Here is a 21,193-nt window from a genome sequence, read left to right on the forward strand (position 1 = left end):
TGCTGATGACACAACTTTGATTGCAACACATAGAGATATTCATGAGCTTGATTTAATTACTAATGAATCGATAACGTCAGCACTAAATTGGTTTTCCTCAAATAAATTGATGTGTAATCAAGAAAAAACACAGAGAATTCTTTTGAGTCTATCCCCACTTGATAATGAATTAAAATCAGTAAAATTGTTAGGATTCCAAATTGATTCAAAATTAAATTGGCAAGAACACATAGAAATCACATGTAAAAAAATTTCTAGAGTAAATTATCTAATTTGGAAACTCAGAGATTTTGTTAGTAATGAATACCTTCGGACTACTTATTTTGGTTTTTTTTCAATCACATATTTCTTACGGGATTATACTTTGGGGACACTCCCCCCACACCCATGAAATTCTTTTATTGCAAAAAAAAGTTATACGAACAATCTGTGGGGTTGGCCCTGTGGATAGCTGTAGACTTCTTTTTATAAACCTTAAAATTTTGACTGTAGTAAATTTGTATATTTTTCACATACTCCTCTACACTAAAGCTAATCTACATCAATTCACTTGTAGAGATAGTATACACTCTTACAATACAAGAGGCAAATCCAATCTAGAAATCCCTGCCCATAGATTGGCCAAAACACATAACTGCCATAAAATAAATTGTATACGGTTTTTTAATAAATTAGGTCTGGCAGCCAAACTGGTTCCTTTTAATAGGTTTAAGTCAAAAATGTTTGAGTGGCTCATCAAAAATCCATTTTATTGTATAACAGAATATTTACTTTCTAATGTTGACATTGATTTTTAATATAGAACCCACTACTGTATTTTTTATAGTTTTTATAGTTTTAGTTTTGACTATGTCTATTCCTTGTAAAAGGTCAATGACAATAAAGTTCTTGATTCTTGTGCCACTTACCATCCGCCTGCATGCCATAAGGGACCATTTGCCACGCTCAGTGACTTTTTGAAGATGTGGTCCCCAGTGAAGTGATCTGTCCAAAATTACACCAAGATACTTCACCTGATTCTGCAGCTCTATTACAGTACCCTGCAGTCTTAGTGGGCCGATCCCATCCAGTTTCCTCCTTCTTGTGAAGGGTACCATTACAACTTTCCTGGGATTTATAGAGAGCCCAACTTCCTGGCACCAACGGTCCACTACCCTTAAAGCTCTATTCATAAGGTCAGTTATGGTTCTGTGGAACTTTCCAACCACAAGGATTGCAACATCATCAGCATAACCTAAGGCGAAAACCCCACTTTCGTTGAGGGTCCTTATAAGGTCGTCTGCTACCAAATTCAAAAGGAGAGGAGAAAGAACCCCCCCCTGAGGACATCCTCGAGTAGTTCTTGCCTCGATCGTGTCATTATGGAGTGAGAGCCTAACCTTCCTACTGAGAAGCAAGGATTCAATCCACCTACATATTATACCGTGAAAACCTCTTGCTCTCACCGCATTAAGAATCGCTGGAGTACCAGTATTATCAAAAGCACCTTGAATATCGAGAAAGGCACCCAGGGCCACTTCACTGCTCTCTAGAGCTTTCTCAATCTTGCTTACAAGTTGGTGCAACGCAGTCTCGCATGATCTTCCTGAGACATACGCATGCTGATTAATATGTAAAGGATGTGTCCTAAGAGCTGTATCCATCATATATCTTGAGACCAACTTTTCTAGGATCTTAAGAAAGAAAGAAGATAGAGAAATGGGTCTAAATGACTTAGGGTCAGTGTAACTATCCCTTCCTGGTTTAGGAATAAATGCGATACGCGAATTACACCACCCTAAGGGAATGTGTCCTAAGGCTAAGCTGGCTCTGAAAAGTTTACAGAGTGGGTGTATAATTGTATCAAGACCCTCCTGCAAACAAACAGGTCTTACCTCATCAGGACCCGGCGATTTGAAGGGTCGTAATAAGCCAACAGCCCATCTTACCTTGCTGAAGGTGACTATGCGGCAAGCAGTGCTCCACATAGAATGAGTGGCACGACGGCCCAGGTTAGGCCGCTCTGGACTCACCTCCTCCTGCTGCACTTCAGAAACAATACAACCAGGGAAATGAGTTTTTACCATAACCTTTAGTATTTCGGTAGGTTCAAGAGCCATTACACCATCCGGTCCCTCAACGGCACCCAGAGTAACATGCCTGTCTCTAACAAGTACCTTATGTATTCTAGAAGTATCCTTGATACTCTATAAATTTCCACAAAAATTTTTCCATGAAAGCCTTTTGGCCTTTCGTACTGCATGGTTATATTCTGTGAGAACAGTATGGTATGTATCCCAATTATTGGTTATCTTTGCTCGCCTAAAGTGGGCCCTTACTCTCTTCCTAAGAGAGGCAAGTTCAGGACCCCACCAACTAGCCCTGTTGCTCTTTCCCTTGCTCAAAGGACAATTATCCTCAAAGGATGTAACTATGCACCTAGTTAGACGATTATACCTTTGTAAGTTTATTTTAGTTGGTGTGGTTTTTATAACAGTAGGCCTAGAAATTTCCAATGGTTTGACAGTAAGTAAAGGAGAAATAAATTTTTAAATTAAAGAAAATTAAATTTTTTAATCTCCTTTGTTAATAGTAAACAAATATTCTGTCAAAATACTCAAAATGTATGTTCAAAATAAAGTAATTAAATATGCCTACAAGTAGCCTACCTTACTATGTTAAACAAAACAATAATTGTAGATTAAACATTGTACTGAATAATGTAATAGGTCCATACAATAGTAGTTATAGAACTCAAATGAAACCTAGACTAGGCCTAATTCACTATTATTCTCCCCAAGAAAGAATGGAAGAACAAGAGAAAGTATGATGATGTTTTTTATGTCGTTATCTTTATATCCTTATTAGGAGTGCTATTATTATCTTTATGTGCGATTTTATACTTATTTATGATTTGTCTATGTTTTAAAAGTTTACAGAATAATTATTTTCAACCACGGGAACATCAATTTATAATTATCGACTTATAACAGATGCTATAGGTTAAAGGTCAATGACTCACATCATGATTGCGCAATGTTGTATTTTGAGTAAAAATGCAAATCATGACATTAACTCTAATTTGAATAATATTTCTCCTGGTCCCTTACAGATTGTATTATCAATTACATTTTTGATGATTCAAATCTCCTACACAAAAAGACAAAAGTCAAACCAGGCGAGGAAAAAACCTGCTATTGTAATTTGTAATCCCCCTACCTGGCCATTTGGGAAGTGGTGAAAGTCTAGTCTAAATATAGCTCAAAGGTCTGACCCTCCCCCTTCCCCCCAAACCCCTACTTCATTCACTGTTGCTATGCGCTCACTTTGAGGTCATTGCACAACCCCTCCCTTCCTTCTATTGTTTTCCATCGTCAGTCAGTCGCCAGCGACTGCTTTGAGTTGACCTATTCTGTTGTAACAGCTATTAAAATAGGTTAGAACAACTACCTCTTGCTTATTTCTACAATGTAAAAATATTTGTATTACTGTAGAATCTACAGTAATAAAAGTTATCCAGCATTTTATGTAAACACAAGTTACATTTTAAAAAATATTGATTTTTTAACAATCAAGTTCAAAGATAAGCTCGAATTTCAAGGCCGTACTCGACTCGAACTCGAAATCTCGAGTACTTGCACATCTCTAGTTTTATCCCTTCTCCGGAAACTTGATACCCGAGAAAACTAACCATGGGAACTCCTAGGTTGTACTTACTTGGGTTGACAAAGACTCCGAAAGAGGATAGGCGGTCAAACAATTGTCGTAAGTGAATGAGGTGTTGTTCTTCAGATTCTGAAGCTACGAGAATGTCATCAATGTAAGCGTAACAGAAGTCTAGGCCACTGAGGACACCATCAATGAAATGCTGAAAGGTTTGGGCAGCATTGCAAAGTTCATTCAGATCCCTTCTGATGGTAAGCACGAACAATATCTATAGTAGAGTTTATTTTACCATGCAAATTTAGAAAAAGCCCTTAATGTGAGGAATAGGGTAGCGATCAGGAATGGTTCTGGCATTTAGGGCTCTGTAGTCTTCACATGGCGGGGAGCGAGATGGCGTAGTGGTTAGAGCGCGGAACTTCAGTCCCTGAGGTCCCGGGATCAATCCCCGCTAAGTCTACAATGGATTTTATCTAAGTGATAATGCCGTAACCCTTAGGTCTAGCCTGAAGTAATATAAAAAACAATCCCAGGCTTGTGCCTAGAGTCCTAGAAAAAAGTCTCCACATGGTCTCCATTCGTCTCCTTTTTAGGGAACCATATGAAGAGGGGATGACCAGCTGCTAGAAAAAGGTCTAGCTATACCTAACTGGACCATAACCTCAAATTCTTTTTTGGCTAGCTTTAACTTGTACGGGGCTATTAGACGACGGGGTTTGCTAAAGACTGGTGGTCCTGGGGTTGTCTGGATATGGTGTTAGACAACATAGATAACATAGATTTTGCTGGGCCAACCAACGGAAATTACTTTCTGTTGGTAGTAGACCCATTCAGCAAGTGGGTTGAAGTCATACCTACGAAGAGTATTACATCTTAATAGACAATCAGAGAGCTGCGTAAAATATTCACCACCTTTGGACTACAGGGTGTCCACAGAAAATTTGTCATTAATTTCCATGACTATCCATGACCATTTACCATCGATTTCCATGACTCACGAACTTTACTCAAATTATAATATAACAAACTGTTGTGAGAACAGTTTATTTCATAACACCTGTTAATTTCTATTAATTATTATCATATGTTTATTTGTTATTCTATGTTTGTAAAAAGGTAAATAAAGTTAGTTGAGTTTGAGTTATGACATAAAACAGTGCATTCACTTAATTCTTAGTAAAATAATACATGGTGGCAGCGGTTTAGAGCTATGCCTCAGAAGAGAAATCCAAGAAGGAAACAATCTGACTATGAAGATAATGAAAATGAACAAGAACAAAATGAAAGAAGCAGAGAAAATGAATACAACAATTCAACTACGAAGTCAATCATTGTATCAAACACTCATTCAGTTATTCAACCTCCAGCTAGTTTCTCCTTTGTACCAGCAGATTGGCCAAGATGGAAAACACGATTTCAAAGATATCGGTCAGCATCTGGGCTATCTGAAGAGTCTGAGAACAAACAAATCAACACTCTTATATACACATTAGGTGAGAAAGCTGATGAGATTTTTGCATCTTTTAATTTAGCAACCGAATCAACGCTAACATTTGAAGAAGTCTTAGATTTATTTGACAAACATTTTATTCCACGGAGGAACTTAATTTTTGAAAGAGCAAAGTTTTTGAAGAGACAACAAAAAATTAATGAAACAGTTGAAGAGTTTATAGTTAGTCTCCATTCCTTGGCTAGAACCTGTGACTGGGGTTCACTTAATGATGAAATGGTGTTGATGGTACTAATACTGGGTTTAAATGATGAGAAACTTAGTGATCGCTTGTTGCTAGATCCCGAGATGAATTTAGACAAAGCCATTACAGTAATAAGACATGCAGATAACGTAAAGAAAGAGAAGGCAGATTTATGTGATGAGAAAAGAGTTCAAATTGAAGCAACTACGTCATCGAGTTCAAACCAAAATCAAGGATATAGGTTTCGTCAAAAGAAACAAGAATACCCAGCGCAATGTATCTGGTGTGGTTATAAACCGTCCCATCCAAGAAGCACGTGTCCATCAAAAAGCGCAACATGTAACTTATGCAAAAAGATTGGTCACTTTTCGAAGGTCTGCAGATCTAAAGAAGCACAGGAAGTAACTGACGAAAATGAAGTAAGTGAACTTGGACCTTCAAATAATAAAGTATTCATAGGTACACTTGGGGATGGGTCGAAATGTAAGCCCTGGAAACTAGAATTAGTATTTGAGGGAAAACCACAAACATTTAAAATTGATTCAGGGGCAGATGTAACAGTAATTCCCCCTGGCATAGTTGATCCAAGTAGGATCCAGCCGACTCTAGTTGAGTTGTTTGGGGCTGGTAGAACAAAATTAGAAACTGTAGGTTGTGTTAGAGCTAATATCCAATACAGAGATGTTAAAATAAATCACATGGTATACGTAGTGAAGGGACTCATAACACCCTTGCTTGGTCGTCCAGCAATACAGGACTTGAAGATTTTAACTTTTGTTAATTCAGTTGCAGAGGTAGACAGTGACTTTTTTACCGAATACCATGAAATGTTTAGTGGTCTGGGCGTCATTCCTGATCCCTACACAATAGCACTTAAGGATGGCGCAAAGCCATACGCAATAACCACTCCTAGGACAGTACCTTTACCCCTAATGTGTCGAGTGAAAAAAGAACTAGAAAGTATGGTACAAAATAATGTAATCACCCCAGTTGAGCATGCTACTGAATGGTGCTCAGCAATGGTAGTAGTGCCTAAATCTAATGGAGATGTCCGCATATGTGTTGACTTAACAAAGTTGAATGAATCCATCCAGCGGTCTTATCGTCCGATTCCCAAAATTGAAACGTCTCTCAGATCAATCTCAGGAGCAAAATGGTTTTCAAAACTTGATGCAAACAGTGGTTTTTGGCAAGTCCCCTTAAATGTAAATTCCCAGGATCTAACTACTTTCCTTACCCCTTTTGGACGTTTTAAATTTCTCAAACTTCCATTTGGAATCACATCAGCACCTGAACATTTTCAGAAATGCATGAACAAAATCTTAGACAACCAGTCAAATGTCGCAGTCCATATGGACGATATTCTGATTTGGGGCAAAACGAAAGAAGAACATGATACAGTTGTTCGGCAAGTACTTGAAAAGCTTAAAAATGTAGGAATGACACTTAACAAAGACAAAACTGAGTTTGGGAAGTCAAGTATTAAATTCCTCGGGCATTTCCTCTCATCCGATGGAATTTCTGTTGATAAGGAAAAGGTTTCCGCCATTCTCAAAATGGACTGCCCAAAAAACGTAAAAGAACTTCAAAGGTTCAATGGGATGGTAAACTTTCTTGGTAAGTTTATTCCTGACAAAGCTAAGATTTTGGCCCCAATGAATTCACTACTTCAAGCTAACGTTCCATGGATATGGGGTCCAGAGCAGGCGAAGGCATTTGATGAAATAAAACTCATTTTGACTAACTCTCCTTGCCTAGCCATTTACGATGTAAATCGGGAAACAATTATCTCCTGTGATGCCTCGCTTCAAGGACTAGGATCAACTCTTTCTCAAGTTCAAGATGATGGTTCTATACGACCAGTATCATTTGCATCCCGAAGCCTTCTTCCTTCTGAAAAAAACTATGCAAACATCGAGAGGGAGGCTACAGCTGTTGCTTGGGCATGTGAAAAGTTTCAAGAATTTATTATTGGCAAGAGAATAACAATACAAACAGATCACAAACCACTACTTCAAATTTTGAAATCCAAACATCTTGATGAATTGTCTCCAAGAATTCAAAGAATTCGATTGCGTCTCATGAGATATGATTTTTCAATTACTTATATTCCTGGAAAGCAGCTTCTAGTTCCTGATGCTCTTTCAAGAGCACCTCTCCCATTTTCAGGTACTGATGACCGTGAGTTAGAAGAAGAAACTCAAGCGTTTGTTCAAATGGTTTTGTCGTCCATCGATATAAACGACTGCATAGTTGCTAAAGTATTGGAGGAACAAAATAAAGATCCGACTTTACGTGAACTGAAAAAAATAATCATCCAAGGTTGGCCTTCTAAGACATCATTACGAGATGACCTAAAACCGTATAATTCAGTTAAGGATGAGCTAAGTGTTGATAATGAGATGATACTACGAGGTTCAAGACTTGTAATTCCGCCAGCTCTGCAGTCTTGGGCACTTCAAAGAGTACATGAAGGTCATTTTGGAATCACCAAGTGTCGTTTACGTGCAAAAGAGTCAGTCTGGTGGCCAGGAATTTCTTCAGCCATTGAATGTATGGTGAAATCATGCCCTACTTGTATTAAACATTCAAGGAACAGTCATGAACCATTGCTTCCCACACAATTCCCTGACAGGCCATGGAAAACACTTGCGATGGATTTGTTCAAACTTGAAGGCGTTTGGTTTTTGACTGTGACAGATTATTACTCCAGATATTTTGAGATAGCTGAATTAGAGTCATTAACATCACGAGAAGTAATAATGAGATGCAAAGCCTTTTTCTGTCGACATGGCATTCCAGAAGAAATTAGGTCTGACTGTGGGTCTCAATTTCAAGTCCTTGAACATTCAGATTTCAAGACATTTTCCAAAGTTTATGGCTTCAAGCATGTAACAAGTAGCCCAAAATTTTCCCAAAGCAATGGAGAGGCTGAAGCGGCAGTGAAAATCGCCAAAATGATTCTAAAGAAAAATGTGAAAGACCCTTATTTAGCGCTTCTAGCCTATCGAACGACACCCCTCTGGAATGGGTTCAGTCCCTCTCAGCTTCTTATGAACAGGCGATTACGGAGCACATTGCCTCAGACAGGACATTTGCTTTGTGGAAAACCAGATCTAAAGGATCTTAAAGGGAGAGAAGAAACATATCGTGAGAAGTACAAACACAACTATGATAGAAGGCACAAAGTGCAAACTCTCAATCCTCTTCATATAGGAGACCCAGTTTGGATTGTGGACCTTAGAAGACATGGCAAAATTGTGAAAATCCTGGACAGCCCTCGTTCATATATTGTTGAAACTGATAAGAGGAATGTGAGAAGAAATCGATTCCACCTCAAACTTGCCCCTTATTTAAGAGAGGAAAACAGTGAACAAAATTTGTCAGCAAATACACATCAAATAGAACCATACAACCGTCCAAAGAGAAATATACAAAAACCAAGCTGGTTGAAGAACTTTCAAACTTAAAAGGGAGGATGTTGTGAGAACAGTTTATTTCATAACACCTGTTAATTTCTATTAATTATTATCATATGTTTATTTGTTATTCTATGTTTGTAAAAAGGTAAATAAAGTTAGTTGAGTTTGAGTTATGACATAAAACAGTGCATTCACTTAATTCTTAGTAAAATAATACACAAACACACACAAATAAAACTGCCTAGATTTTGCAGAAACTACTGAAATATGTATTAACAGACAACAATGGAGTACAATGGTACAACAATGAACTAATACAAACTCAAAAATCATAGAATAATACAACTGTAATAAATTGAATTGTCGAAAATTGTTGAAAAATCCAGAAAAATGCTACAGTAGTCGGAGTTACGGCGGACTAGAGCATTGAATAGTTCCCTCAAATCATCCATCATGGGGAATTTCCATGACTTTCCATGACCTTTTGCTTATTTCCATGACTTTCAATGACCAGAATTGTTTTCCATGACTTTCCATGACTATCCCTGACTTTCCAGAATGTGGACACCCTGGACTACCAAGTGTTATAGTCTCTGATAATGGTCGTCAGTTCACCTCTTCTGAATTTAGTAACTTTTTGAGGAAATGTGGAACTTTGCACAAAATGACAGCTCCTTACCATCCTTCTTCGAACGGCCAAGTCGAACGCTTCGTACAAACGATAAAGAAACTTATCAAATGCATGTCAGACGAGCCTGGTACACTGGAAGAAAAGCTTCACCAACTGATGATGAAATTACGCCAAGCTCCAAATTCAACTGGCAACAGCTCATACTTCTTGATGTTCAATAGAAGGATCTGCACGTACTTAAGTTTACTCTTACCTAAGACAAAGGAAGAAACAAAACAACCCAAAGGAATAGTGAGATACTTCAAACCAGGTGAACGAGTACAAGTACGGAACTATTCCGGGAAATGTAAATGGGGTTACGGAAATGTCCAAAGTAGAGACGGTCACATTCACTATTTTATCAAGATGGACGATGGACAAATTTGGAGACGCCACATTGATCAAATGTTACGTACGAAAGTTTAAGGGGAGACCATTGTTAGGGGGAGACCACTGTTATATATTTTGCTTCTGTACTTTTTATATTAATCCATGTGTTAATTATTTACAATTTTCATATCATAATATTTACTATTCAGTTATGAATAAATAGTTATGCAAGTTACAAGTGCTTGTATTTATTAGGCAAAATCAGCTATGATAAAAAGCCACACAAACGTTCGATGTAGGCCTATTTCCAAAGATAAGGTATGTAACCCATAAGTGGTGATTTCGGTGTTGTTGCTGCGTATAGTGTATGGTCAGATTTGAGTATTTTACCTGAAAGCACTTTTCGAGGATAGACACAAACATCTGCTCCAGTGTCAGTAAGGAACTGTTGTTTTGTTGTTTGTGACGAAGAGGCGGCGAGAAGTCTGTAGATCGGAGGAGTTGCTGGCCGCCATTAGAGACTCCCGAGATCATTTCCCGAGTTGTTGGTTTGGAAACTGCAAGGCCTGGTGCACTTAGTTGCTGCATTACCGAATCACTTGTGGTACCAACAAACATCGTCTCTTATCATGCTCTTGAAGCGTGATCTTGATCGCCGAACCGGACTTGAACTCCATGTTGGACGACGATTTTGATTACTCCGCAGATTTTAGATGTCATCAGGATCGTCAGTCGCTCCATCATTGCTTCCATGGAGTTGGGACTGTTAGTAGGGACAGCTGCTTCTGTAACTTGATGTCGCGGGCTAATTTCAAGCACGGCGTCAGCCAACTCGGCTAGAACATCAAGCTCAGACGACTTTTGTGTTCCTAAAATGGCTTGAGTGGATGAAGGCAAACGACTCAACCACAGGTTTCAGCACAGTGTCAAACACAACAGTACCAGCCAAAGTGCGAAGATGTCTGAGGAACTGTAAGAGCTTTCGATCTCCCATTTCTTCATGACCTAGGAGACGTCTGGTCTTCTGTTCCTGTGAAGAGCTTAGGCGTTGTATCAATTCTGCTTTTAGGTTTTCACATTTTCCCTCGGCTGGTGGTCTTGTGAGGATGTCTCTCACTTCAGCAGCGTATTAACCATCCAGGTTTCCACAAACATAAAAGAATTTTGTTTCAGATGTGATCCGAGCCAAGGAGAATTGGGTCTCGACCTGCGCAAACCACAGCTCAAGATTTGCTGGCCAAAATTGTGGAATCTTCACAGTAATTCGTTCTATGGAGTTACCTTCTTGAGTAGTAAACATTGTACAGTATTGTAGTTTTGTTAAATTTTGGTAAGAAATTATCACGTCGGAGTCACCACTGAAGAAGTAGGTTCTTCTTTAGCTATGTTCGTAACTTTTATGATAAAATGATTTAAGAAACTGTCAGAAATTAGAATTTAATAGGTACGACCAAAACATCAGTGTATAAATTACAAAAACCAGGAATTAACTCATTTGGTGACTATGAAAGCTTATTAGAATAAACAAAAACAAAATTTATACTATTTAAAATCAAATCATTGTCCAGCTAGTTTTGAACAGTATTGGTGCACTCACCACAGCAGCTAAATCATGAACATCTCCTGTGGCCATGTAGACAACATCATGAACTCCAGCGGTCACGGAAACGTCTTTGTTGTCATCCACGATCGCGGCAAAATCATGAACATCTCTTGGGGCCATGTAGACTTCATCGTCGTCTCCCGGGATCGCAGTAACGTCATCGTCGTGATCCGCAATTGCGATTTTGGCAAAAACATCTTCTGCGGCCATGTAAACATCATCATTGACTCCCACAGTCACGGAAACGTCATCGTGTAGACGTCATCATCGTCTCCCGCAATCGCGGCAGAATCTTCAACATCTCCCGCGGCCGTGTGGACAACATCATAGACTCCTGCGGTCACGGAAACGTCTTCGCCGTCGTCGTCCACGATCGCAGCAGAATCATGAACATCTCTTGGTGCCATGTAGATGTCATTGTATGCCAGGATCACGGTAACATCATCGTCATAATCCGCGAGATACCGGTAATTATTTGGCATTATCGGTACCGACATTTCACCATCGGTTCTCGGTTCTGGTTCTTTTGCCAAGAACCGGTCCAGACCCATCACTATTTGTGAGCCATTTATTTATCTGCTTTAAAGTAAAATTAATATAATGTATAACATGAACACAAGCACAATGCCTCTTCACTGCACTCCAGTAAACAATTATCTTATGTTCAGCAAAGTGCCATTTTGCGCACTAGTACCATGCATGAATAACTATCGTCAACAGATTCTTTAACATAAAAAAAATTGTGTATTTTTAAATCAATTTTTTTTACAAAAATCACTGTTTTATTATAGATCTACTGTATCATAATTCCAACATCAGTCGAGACCAAGTAAACTACTTATTACCAAGACCAACCTAGTGTTCTTTACTTAGTCATTAATCTCATCATAGTAGCCGGAAAGGATGTGAGGAAAAATTGATCAAATGATTATGACCCCGTTCGAAGTCTAAACTCCCTCGACCCCGTATACATATTCTCCAAGTCTAAACACTTAACTGCATTCACGTTGGTCTGGCTTTAATAGCAGTCCAACTGGCGATGGCTTCAATGGCGGTTGACGACTGAGCCCACTGATATCTTACCAGATTTATACTTGAAAGAGCAATAATTTTCTTTAACAAGTTTTTAATACTGTGATGTGACTAAGAGGTAGGACCTGGCTGGAGTAGTAGATGATAAAGTAAAGAACAAATCTCAGATTTGGACTATCTTGCTTGGCTGTGATGGGAGCTTGGTGGATACTTTCCTTTGATATACGAATAATCCTCATTTAGGATTAGGGTACTATGCATTTAAAAAATTACTAGTGGGTATATTCAATAACTAGATAAAACTGTTTTATGGTGAATATTTTAAAATCTCACCTTTGTAAGTCTAAAAAGCATGTGAGCATTTTTTGGACTGGCTAGATCGATCATCTTGAAACGTTCTATCAGCTGATGAAAGATTACAGAGTAGACAAGGAGATTCTCAGCAATAAACGGTAGCCATCGAGAGTCAACAGGTGTTGGGTCTTCTCTGGGGCGGTGATACCTACAACATACAAACACACCACCTTGGCTATGTAGCTAATTAATAGAGGTGGGCGAGTACTCGACTGTCGAGTAATTACTCGAGTAGTTGACAATACTCGACAGTCGAGTAGAGTAGTTAAAGATACTCGCGACTCGAGTCGAGTAGTAGACGTTAAGCTGATTTCGTTATTTTCATTGATATTTGACAAATAAATAACAAGAAAGGAAAAGGTTTGAGTTTTGTTTAATCCCTTAACCCCTTTAAATATTGACATAACGAACGCCTACTAGGCCTACTAATAATCGGCAACCTACACATCGCTTGTGTCATCCATTTCACTGACAGCGACAGCTGACACTGGGTAATAGGTAGTGGTGTGCGAGTGCGATGCATCGAATCCCGATTCGATCCAGCATGCATCGAAATCCCGATTACGTCATGATGCAGTTCTAAAAAGGGATGTGTCGATTATCGTGATCGATACCACCGATACTTGGACATTGGTATCGGTTCGATTGTCAAAAGTCGATTCCGATGATGCCGACACCCGAAAGGGATAAATATTTAATTTTAACATTTATATACTTCATAGTGCAAAACAGCGACGGTGCCGGTGACATTGTTTAGCTTCAGCTCATTGCACAACACAATCTACATTTCAAGATGTCGGACTCAACTTTAGAGACAACCGGCACGTGAATGTCCTGCCAACACAAAATTAATTATAGGTACTAAACAATGCCTGTATCAATAAGTCAGACATTTAGGTGTATTATTTTTATTTTTAGTACAAAATAAATAACCTAAACAAGTCGAAATGTTCAGTTTCATCCCTGCATTATACGCATCATTAGAAAAATTATATTCAACCATTAAACTTTAATATCATTATTGTCCTATGGTTAGGCTTGCTTTATATTGCACCAAAAAGTAGATCTATATTGTATCTGTACTATCTACCTGATTAAAGAGTTTAGTGAAGTTTTAAGTGCTACTATAACATAATGTATTTATTGAAAAATAGCATAAGCCTTAGTCCATGTCGATTTTGTAATGTTATAACGAATGGTGAATGTTGACAATAAAAGTATGTAACAACAGTTCTCATTGGTCAGGAGGGACAATGCACTGTCATGTCAGCCAATCGACTTTTGTCTTTCAATGGAGCATATGACGATTGTTTGAGTGGAAACCTGTCACAAATAAAGATGTCCTAAAGGCAGTAGAGCATCTCAGTAACTCGAGCAGTAATGATTATTATAACATGTCAAATAAATTGTTAAAGCAAATAATTCCAAGTATTGTTACCCCTTTTGTAGTTTGCATCAATAGTATTTTACTAGAAGGTCACTTTCCAGATGAACTTAAAATTTCTAGGGTTTGTCCTGTTTATAAGAAGGGGCCTAAAGATAAGCCAGAAAGCTATCGTCCTGTGTCTCTTGTGCCTGTGCTGTCAAAAATTATAGAAATAATAGTTTACAATCAGGTCATCTTGTTTTTAGAGGAAAATGAAATTTTGTACAGTTCTCAGTTTGGCTTTAGAAGGGGCAGGGCTACCCAGGATGCCATGGACGATCTCATTTCCCAAATCTTGCAGGCTTTTGAGGCGAGGTCCTATGCTCAAGCTACCTTCTGTGACTTGAGTAAAGCCTTCGATTGTGTTGATCACTCAGACCTTCTTTCAAAATTGCACTTCTATGGCATCCAGGGTGTTGCCTTGCAACTTTTCGAATCTTATCTAAAGGATAGGAGACAAGTTGTGTATATTGATGGTGTTCAGTCTCAAGAGGTTTATTTGAAATATGGTGTTCCCCAAGGATCAGTTTTGGGCCCTCTGTTATTTTTAATTAGTATTAATGATTTACCTCATAATGTGCAATGTAGAACCCTTCTTTACGCTGATGACACGACATTTGTTAACACTTCCAGTAACTTGCTGCATTTAAGTAATTTGGTAAATAACTCTATAGAAGAAGCTTCATCTTGGTTTAGAGCTAATGGCTATCTCTTAAATAAAAATAAAACTGAAAATATAGTATTCTCTTTGAGGCCTTATGACCATGAATCTTTAGCTATAGAAACAGCTGTCAGTACCAAGTTTTTAGGTGTATGTGTTGACCAACAGCTTACTTGGAATACTCATATTGATTGTGTTACTACTAGACTTTCTAGAGTTGTTTTCTTGTTGGGGCGTTTGAAATACTGTGTAACTCCAGAATATATCCGGATGGCTTATTTTGCTTTTTTTTCAATCAATAATTAAGTACTGCTTGCTTGTCTGGGGCAATTGTTCAAGAATTGAAGAAGTGTTAATATTACAAAAAAAAAGCTGTTAGAATTATTGATGGTTCAGCTGATCTTGAACATTGTAGGCCTATCTATCTATATATTAATAGGCAAGTATGTTTCTTTAAAACCTTTTTTCTCAGCTCGTGTGAATCGTAGGGAAAATCTACGCATACCGTTGGAAAGCTATTTTCCTGTAGGTGTGCAGAATCCCTTTATAAATTTAAATAGGCTCAAAGATAAGCACAAAAAATGAGTTTAAAAATTTGAAAAAATTAACATGGATCTTATGCGTTGCTATGCTGGTTACGAAATAACAACGAAATATAAACAGAAAATCAAAACAAATGGAGGAAACTCCAATCACATGTTTTATTTACAGTGTGGGGTGAAAATAGATAAGTGAGTACATTACATATTTTTGGTCGAGTTTCGACCACTGGACGACCTCTCGTTTTTATTAAATTAAGGATTTTTACTGTTATTAACCTTTATATTTTAGAACTTGTTATTTATTCTTTAAAAAAACTACCAGTCATGGTTCTGAATGAAGATGTACATCCCTACAATACTCGTGGTAGACATCAAATGAGTTACCAGCACCTTCGTTTGAGCAAATCTTTAAATAGCCATGTTGTTATGTGTAAGAAAGCTTATAATAAGGTAGTTATCAATGTAAATAAGTATCCACAAAAAATATTTTTTTTTTAAATTCAGTGACTGGCTCTTAAGAAATCCTTTTTACAGTATTGAAGAGTTCCTAGAACAACCTGTGATAAGTCTGTAACTTTGTATCCAAATCTGGTAATTATTTCTATATAGTCTATTTTTGTTTTCTTCAACTTTGTTAATTGTTCATTTGTTAAATTGTTTATACTCTATTGTGATTATTAACCCTGTAGTTAAAAGGAATTTGTACAACAAAGACTCATGCCCAAGTTACCTCTGATTATTTAGACAATGAACATTGAAATTTTATGTTCTGCTCCACTGACAATGTCAATGCATGTAAATGTCCATGATCAATAAATGATTTGATTTGATTTGATTGCTTTGACATTGTTTTATGTGCTTATTGTGGGTGGGAAGGGTATCGATAAATATCGTCATTGGAGATCCGATATGTAGGACGTGTTTTATTTATAAATAATGAGTATTAAAGTATATTAAACTAGGTTACAGACAGGTTCAAAACATCGATTGTTCCGATCCATTGTTAACACCCCTACACGGAGGATATAGTGACGTCGTGCATAAGGGCCAGGCAGGCCGGTTCACAGTGAATCCACTCTGCCGAACCTTGCTCTTGGTATCATCGGGAACATAGTCACACTTTTGTTACTAAATAAAACTATCGAATGTCTGTTAAAAGCACTCTTTTGGAGATTTTAGTCCCAAAACATAATCTTTCTTGTAGGCTAAAAGTAAAACCTATCTATTGCCACACTTTTTTCCACAGACGGCGACTTATTCTGCGATGTCTTTAAAAATACCAGGGTTTCAGGTTTCAGTCAAAATACTTTTGTAAACATTGACAATGTGCTGTTTTAGCACAGTTCATTCCTTGACCACGATCGTTTTTACTCACTAGAGAAAAAGACTCTCCTTACAAAAAGTATTTGTAGGCTAAGTTGTATGTAATTTTTTTATGTACTTACAGCTGCAATTGCTTTTAAAAAGAAATACAAAAACTGACAAATAACTTAGATTAATACTTATAAACCTATTTATAAATTAGAGGAAACTTTATTAGATCTCATCATAGACAAATTCAAACATTTACAGTATTTTAAAATAATTAACACTCTTGTCTAATGGAAATCTGCAAGCGACATAGGCCTAAGGTGAGGGAGGGCATGTGAACAAGGGCAAATTATGCCAAACTTTCTCTTTTCCTCCCCCATGTCCCGTTAGACAGTGGGCGGGGCTTCACACTGATAAACACTCAATTCATTCATTCACAGTAGTCAGTAGAGAAGAGTTTTTGTGGCAGTGACGCATGTCTCTTGTCTGCTCTCCATAGCTCATACATCTAGACTTCTTTCGAGAAATTATAAGTGATAATCTTTATTAAAAATAAGTGAAAAACTGTTGACATTTACAAGGAAAAAAGTTAAGAAAATAAATTGTTAAAAATGTTATTCTGTATTTCAAAAATATCGTCATTTATGTGTTTTCAGCTAGACTTGGTGACTTTTTCATAGTTGAACAAATTTTGAAGATATATATAACTAGTGTGAAAATGTCATTATATAGGAAGTGAGTTTTTACTCACTTAGGGGAAAAAAAACTTACCTTACAAAGAGTATTTGTAGGCCAAGATGTACGTGATTTTTTTATTTATAGCTTAGTAATAATATAATGACTAATGAGTTGACTAAGACAATTGATGCAATTTCAAATAAATACAAAAAACTGACAAATGACTTAGACTTAGCTAAATACTTATAAGCCTATTTATAAATTAGAGGAAACTTTATTAGATCTCATGCGTTAGTCAAATTCAATTATTTACAGTAGGCCTATTTTAAAATAAACACTTAGTTCCATATTTTTGCAATTGTTTTTTGCAATTAATAATAAACCTTTAACACCAAAATATAAGTTTGATACACATACATATTGTGTTTTTTATATGGTATGAAAGTTTTTAACCAGGTCTATTTTTGGTGAATTGAGAAATGCTTTGTTCGTAAAAATGAAGATGGAATATATGTAAAATAAAATTGTTGATTTTCTCGAGAACTACTCGACTCAACTCGACTCAAAAAAACACTACACTCGCCCATCCCTACTAATAAATACTATTAATTAATATTATTAATATTACATTATTAAAATATTGTAAATTAAATCCCTAAGACAATATATCCAATACATAGGTCGATATAATAATGAACTCGATATATTATTTTAATATTTTGTGATTATGTTAGATTTACTTAACCATTAAATGGATATCAAAATGTTTAACAAAGGTAAGACTTAACTTAATGCATTAGGTAATGAAGAATAAGAATAGCTATTTGCATTACAAGTGTAGTAAGGGTGTTTTTACATCACGCAGGTGAATGTTGTGCAACGAGCGGTAGCGAGTTGCATTTAATTCTCCTAAGAAGTGATGTAAACAAGCTCTTGCGTAACGTGTAACGTACAAGATTTTACCTGACCCGACAATATACAGGGGGTTACAAACAATATTTTTCATTATCCATTTCACTCATCTTCTAACAGTAAAGGCCCGTGTACACGTAGCTAGTTTACTAGCAGCTAATTAATATTCGCTATTAGCACTAGCTGGGCACACTAGTGCAAAAATTTCCATCTACACGTAGCTAGTTATTAGCGCTAGTCATGTAGTAATGAAGTGTTCAGTGGTCACAATTCTCATTTCAGTTCTGCACAAAATGTCTTCTGTTCCCTAAATCGCAATGTGTTGAGACAAATTTTAAGAACTATTATTATATATTATATTATTATTATACAAATTGGTATACACGAGTTGTGTGAACATGAAATTAATAAAAAGAGAAAAACTGTGGGGGTCGTCGAAAACAAAGGAAAAAAAACCGGTTTTGATTTAATTAAGTATTTTATAATCATTATTAAAATACTAGCAGAGTACCCGTCCTTCGTACAGGGTAGGCATATCAGTATAAAATGCTTATTGCAGTTATACTAAAGCTTTGCGTTTGCAATGAGGGAGAACACAGTTTGATAAAATTTGCTTCTTTAAAATTACAGTATACTATAATAGTATTACACATCTACCATAGCCATAATGTTCTTGCTACTTCACCTAAACATAAGAGAAAAAAATTATCAAAAATTTGCAAAATATGACAAATTATTCATGAAATTAAAAACATAAACATAACTGTAAACAATCCTACTTTGACAGATCTCATTGCGTATCATAGTTTTTTGTCTCTGTTTAGTTCAAATTAGCTGTTTCCATAAATGCAAAATAATAATAATAATAGTGCTGCACCTTGTTGGTAAATCTTATAACTTTTTAATGCTTTTCATATAATAGAACAAACTTGTTTAGTTGAAACAGCTGACTAAATTCTTTAATTCCCTTTAAAGGTTAACATGGGGAACTACAGAGCCACTGGGGCGACGTCTGAAAGGATTTTTGTCCCCTAGTAGTGCGCTAATTCGCTAGCGCTAGTGGTCACGTGACCACCCCTCCACTTATTAGCGCTAGTATTATCAAACATGTTCAAAACTACTAGCAGCAAGTAAAATGCTAGCACGCTTCCGCTAGTATTTTTTTACGCTAATAGACTGTTTACACGGAGCAAATTTATGAGCGCTAATCAACTAGCTGCTAATACTAGCCTCGTGTACACGGGGCTTAACGTTCATTTACAAACCAAAGCTAGGTTAAGAAAATTCTTCAAAGCATAACAATAAAATTCAAGTGCACAGCTGATTTCTAGCGTTGAACTTCGTTGGCTCCATAGAGGTATATTTTTTAAGTTAAGCACTCAATGTTTGTTATTTTAATGGGGTCATTACCTCACCAAGAGAGTTTTTTCAACTTACATCACTCGTGAATTAAAGATGTTGTATACATCACGCTTGGGACAGGGAAGTTTAACATGGCGGGTTAGGTAACATTTTTAAATCATCACAGTAGTTTAAAAAAATACTTAGCTATGGTGTATTACTAGTGGTGTGTCATAGATTCCTAGAGACTGATAGTTAAGAACTAAATCTGTCAATTACACCTACTAAAATAAAATTGCCTTATTTAGAATGGTAATTGCATCCCACCAGCGAACTATATAAATTGGATCTACAAGTGTAACCTTCACCTTTATTTTTTAATGGTTATGCCTTCTTAACTTAGGCCTACTTTAAATTTTACATTATACCTTTTTTAAATTGTCTTAAATAATAGAGCTAGGGTAGTTGCATGAGTTTCTTTTTATCAGGGAAGTCCCACCTTTAATTTCAAAGATGTAAAGACTTATGGGTACGTGTGAAGCTAGTGAACCTAGGCAGTAGTGATGTGTCAAATCCGAATCTCGAATCCATCGAATCTATAGGAAATATTCGGATTCGAGATTCGGTCAACGAGATTCGACTTTCGAATCCTTTGAACTTCGACCCGAATAAGAATCGGCGTTAGTCAAAACACCCGCCGACGCGACGGGACGACTGTTCAAGGTCAGTTCGAGACACAGTCGTCTGCCCGTGCAATTGAGTAATACAGGGAGCGGCAAAATGATCTGACGGTTTTCTTTGCCGCCCTGTCGAGCGAATGAGTGGCGTAGGGTGGTGGGAATAGGGGCATTACAAAGCCAACATGTGGTCATTTTTAGTAGCCATGGAGCCGTGGGATAGCTGAGAAACGTGTATTTGTAGTAGGAGTGTTTTTAAAAGTGGAAATTCCTGTATCAATGTGGGTCCAAGGGGAAAAGTCCCAACTCAAAAAACCATTTTGCTGTGAGTAGGTAACGTCAGAGCTACTAGTTGAGCATTCTTTCTTGTCTCGTTATCATACAGAGTGTATGCAATTTGAGCATCGTATAGAAAACGGGTGGTGAGTCGAGGGTCTTTGACCTTGAGAATGCCTGAGCCTTGCTGGAGTGGAGACAATGGTTTATTAGTCCAGGCGCTAAACGGGTTGAGTATGCACTGAAAGTCTGACAAAATTTGACTTTTGATTATTGTTGGGGACATCTAGTAGATGAAAAAAATCGATGATGTCGCATTCCTAGGGTGGTCACAACTCGGGGGGGAGGGGGGGAAGTTGCGCGGGTCATCGGTTTACGTTTCCGCGTCTAACTCACAAATGGTTAATGATAGAAAGGTGAATTAAGCGTCTATCTACGCCTAAATATGTTGTCTTTTAAAAAGGCTATTACAACCTTTCTTCTATCTCTTATACTTTAGGCGCTAATCAACATTTATTGCAAAAAATAAAATTTAAAAATACTTAAAAATGAAATATCGGAAATATTGCGCTTGTTTAGGGCATGTTACAAACTATTTATGGTTAGAAAAACTAACAAGTAG

The 21,193-nt window shown here is 37.1% G+C and overlaps 1 protein-coding gene across 5 annotated transcripts in view; it reads right to left on the reverse strand.

Annotated features, from left to right (window-relative positions):
• LOC128989601 (sphingomyelin phosphodiesterase 4-like) overlaps positions 1-21,193 on the reverse strand; it is a 171,489-nt gene that overhangs the window by 77,578 nt on the left and 72,718 nt on the right. For all 5 annotated transcript variants that reach the window (XM_054411660.1, XM_054411744.1, XM_054411826.1 and 2 more), the window contains one exon: positions 12,727-12,895. In XM_054411660.1, the coding sequence (XP_054267635.1) occupies positions 12,727-12,895 (169 nt within the window). The remainder of the gene's footprint in view (positions 1-12,726; positions 12,896-21,193) is intronic.

This window comes from Macrosteles quadrilineatus, unplaced genomic scaffold (genome assembly GCF_028750875.1).
Source record: "Macrosteles quadrilineatus isolate MER2022 unplaced genomic scaffold, UCM_ALF_1.0 Scaffold_1__1_contigs__length_201487025, whole genome shotgun sequence".
Lineage (NCBI taxonomy): Eukaryota > Metazoa > Arthropoda > Insecta > Hemiptera > Cicadellidae > Macrosteles > Macrosteles quadrilineatus.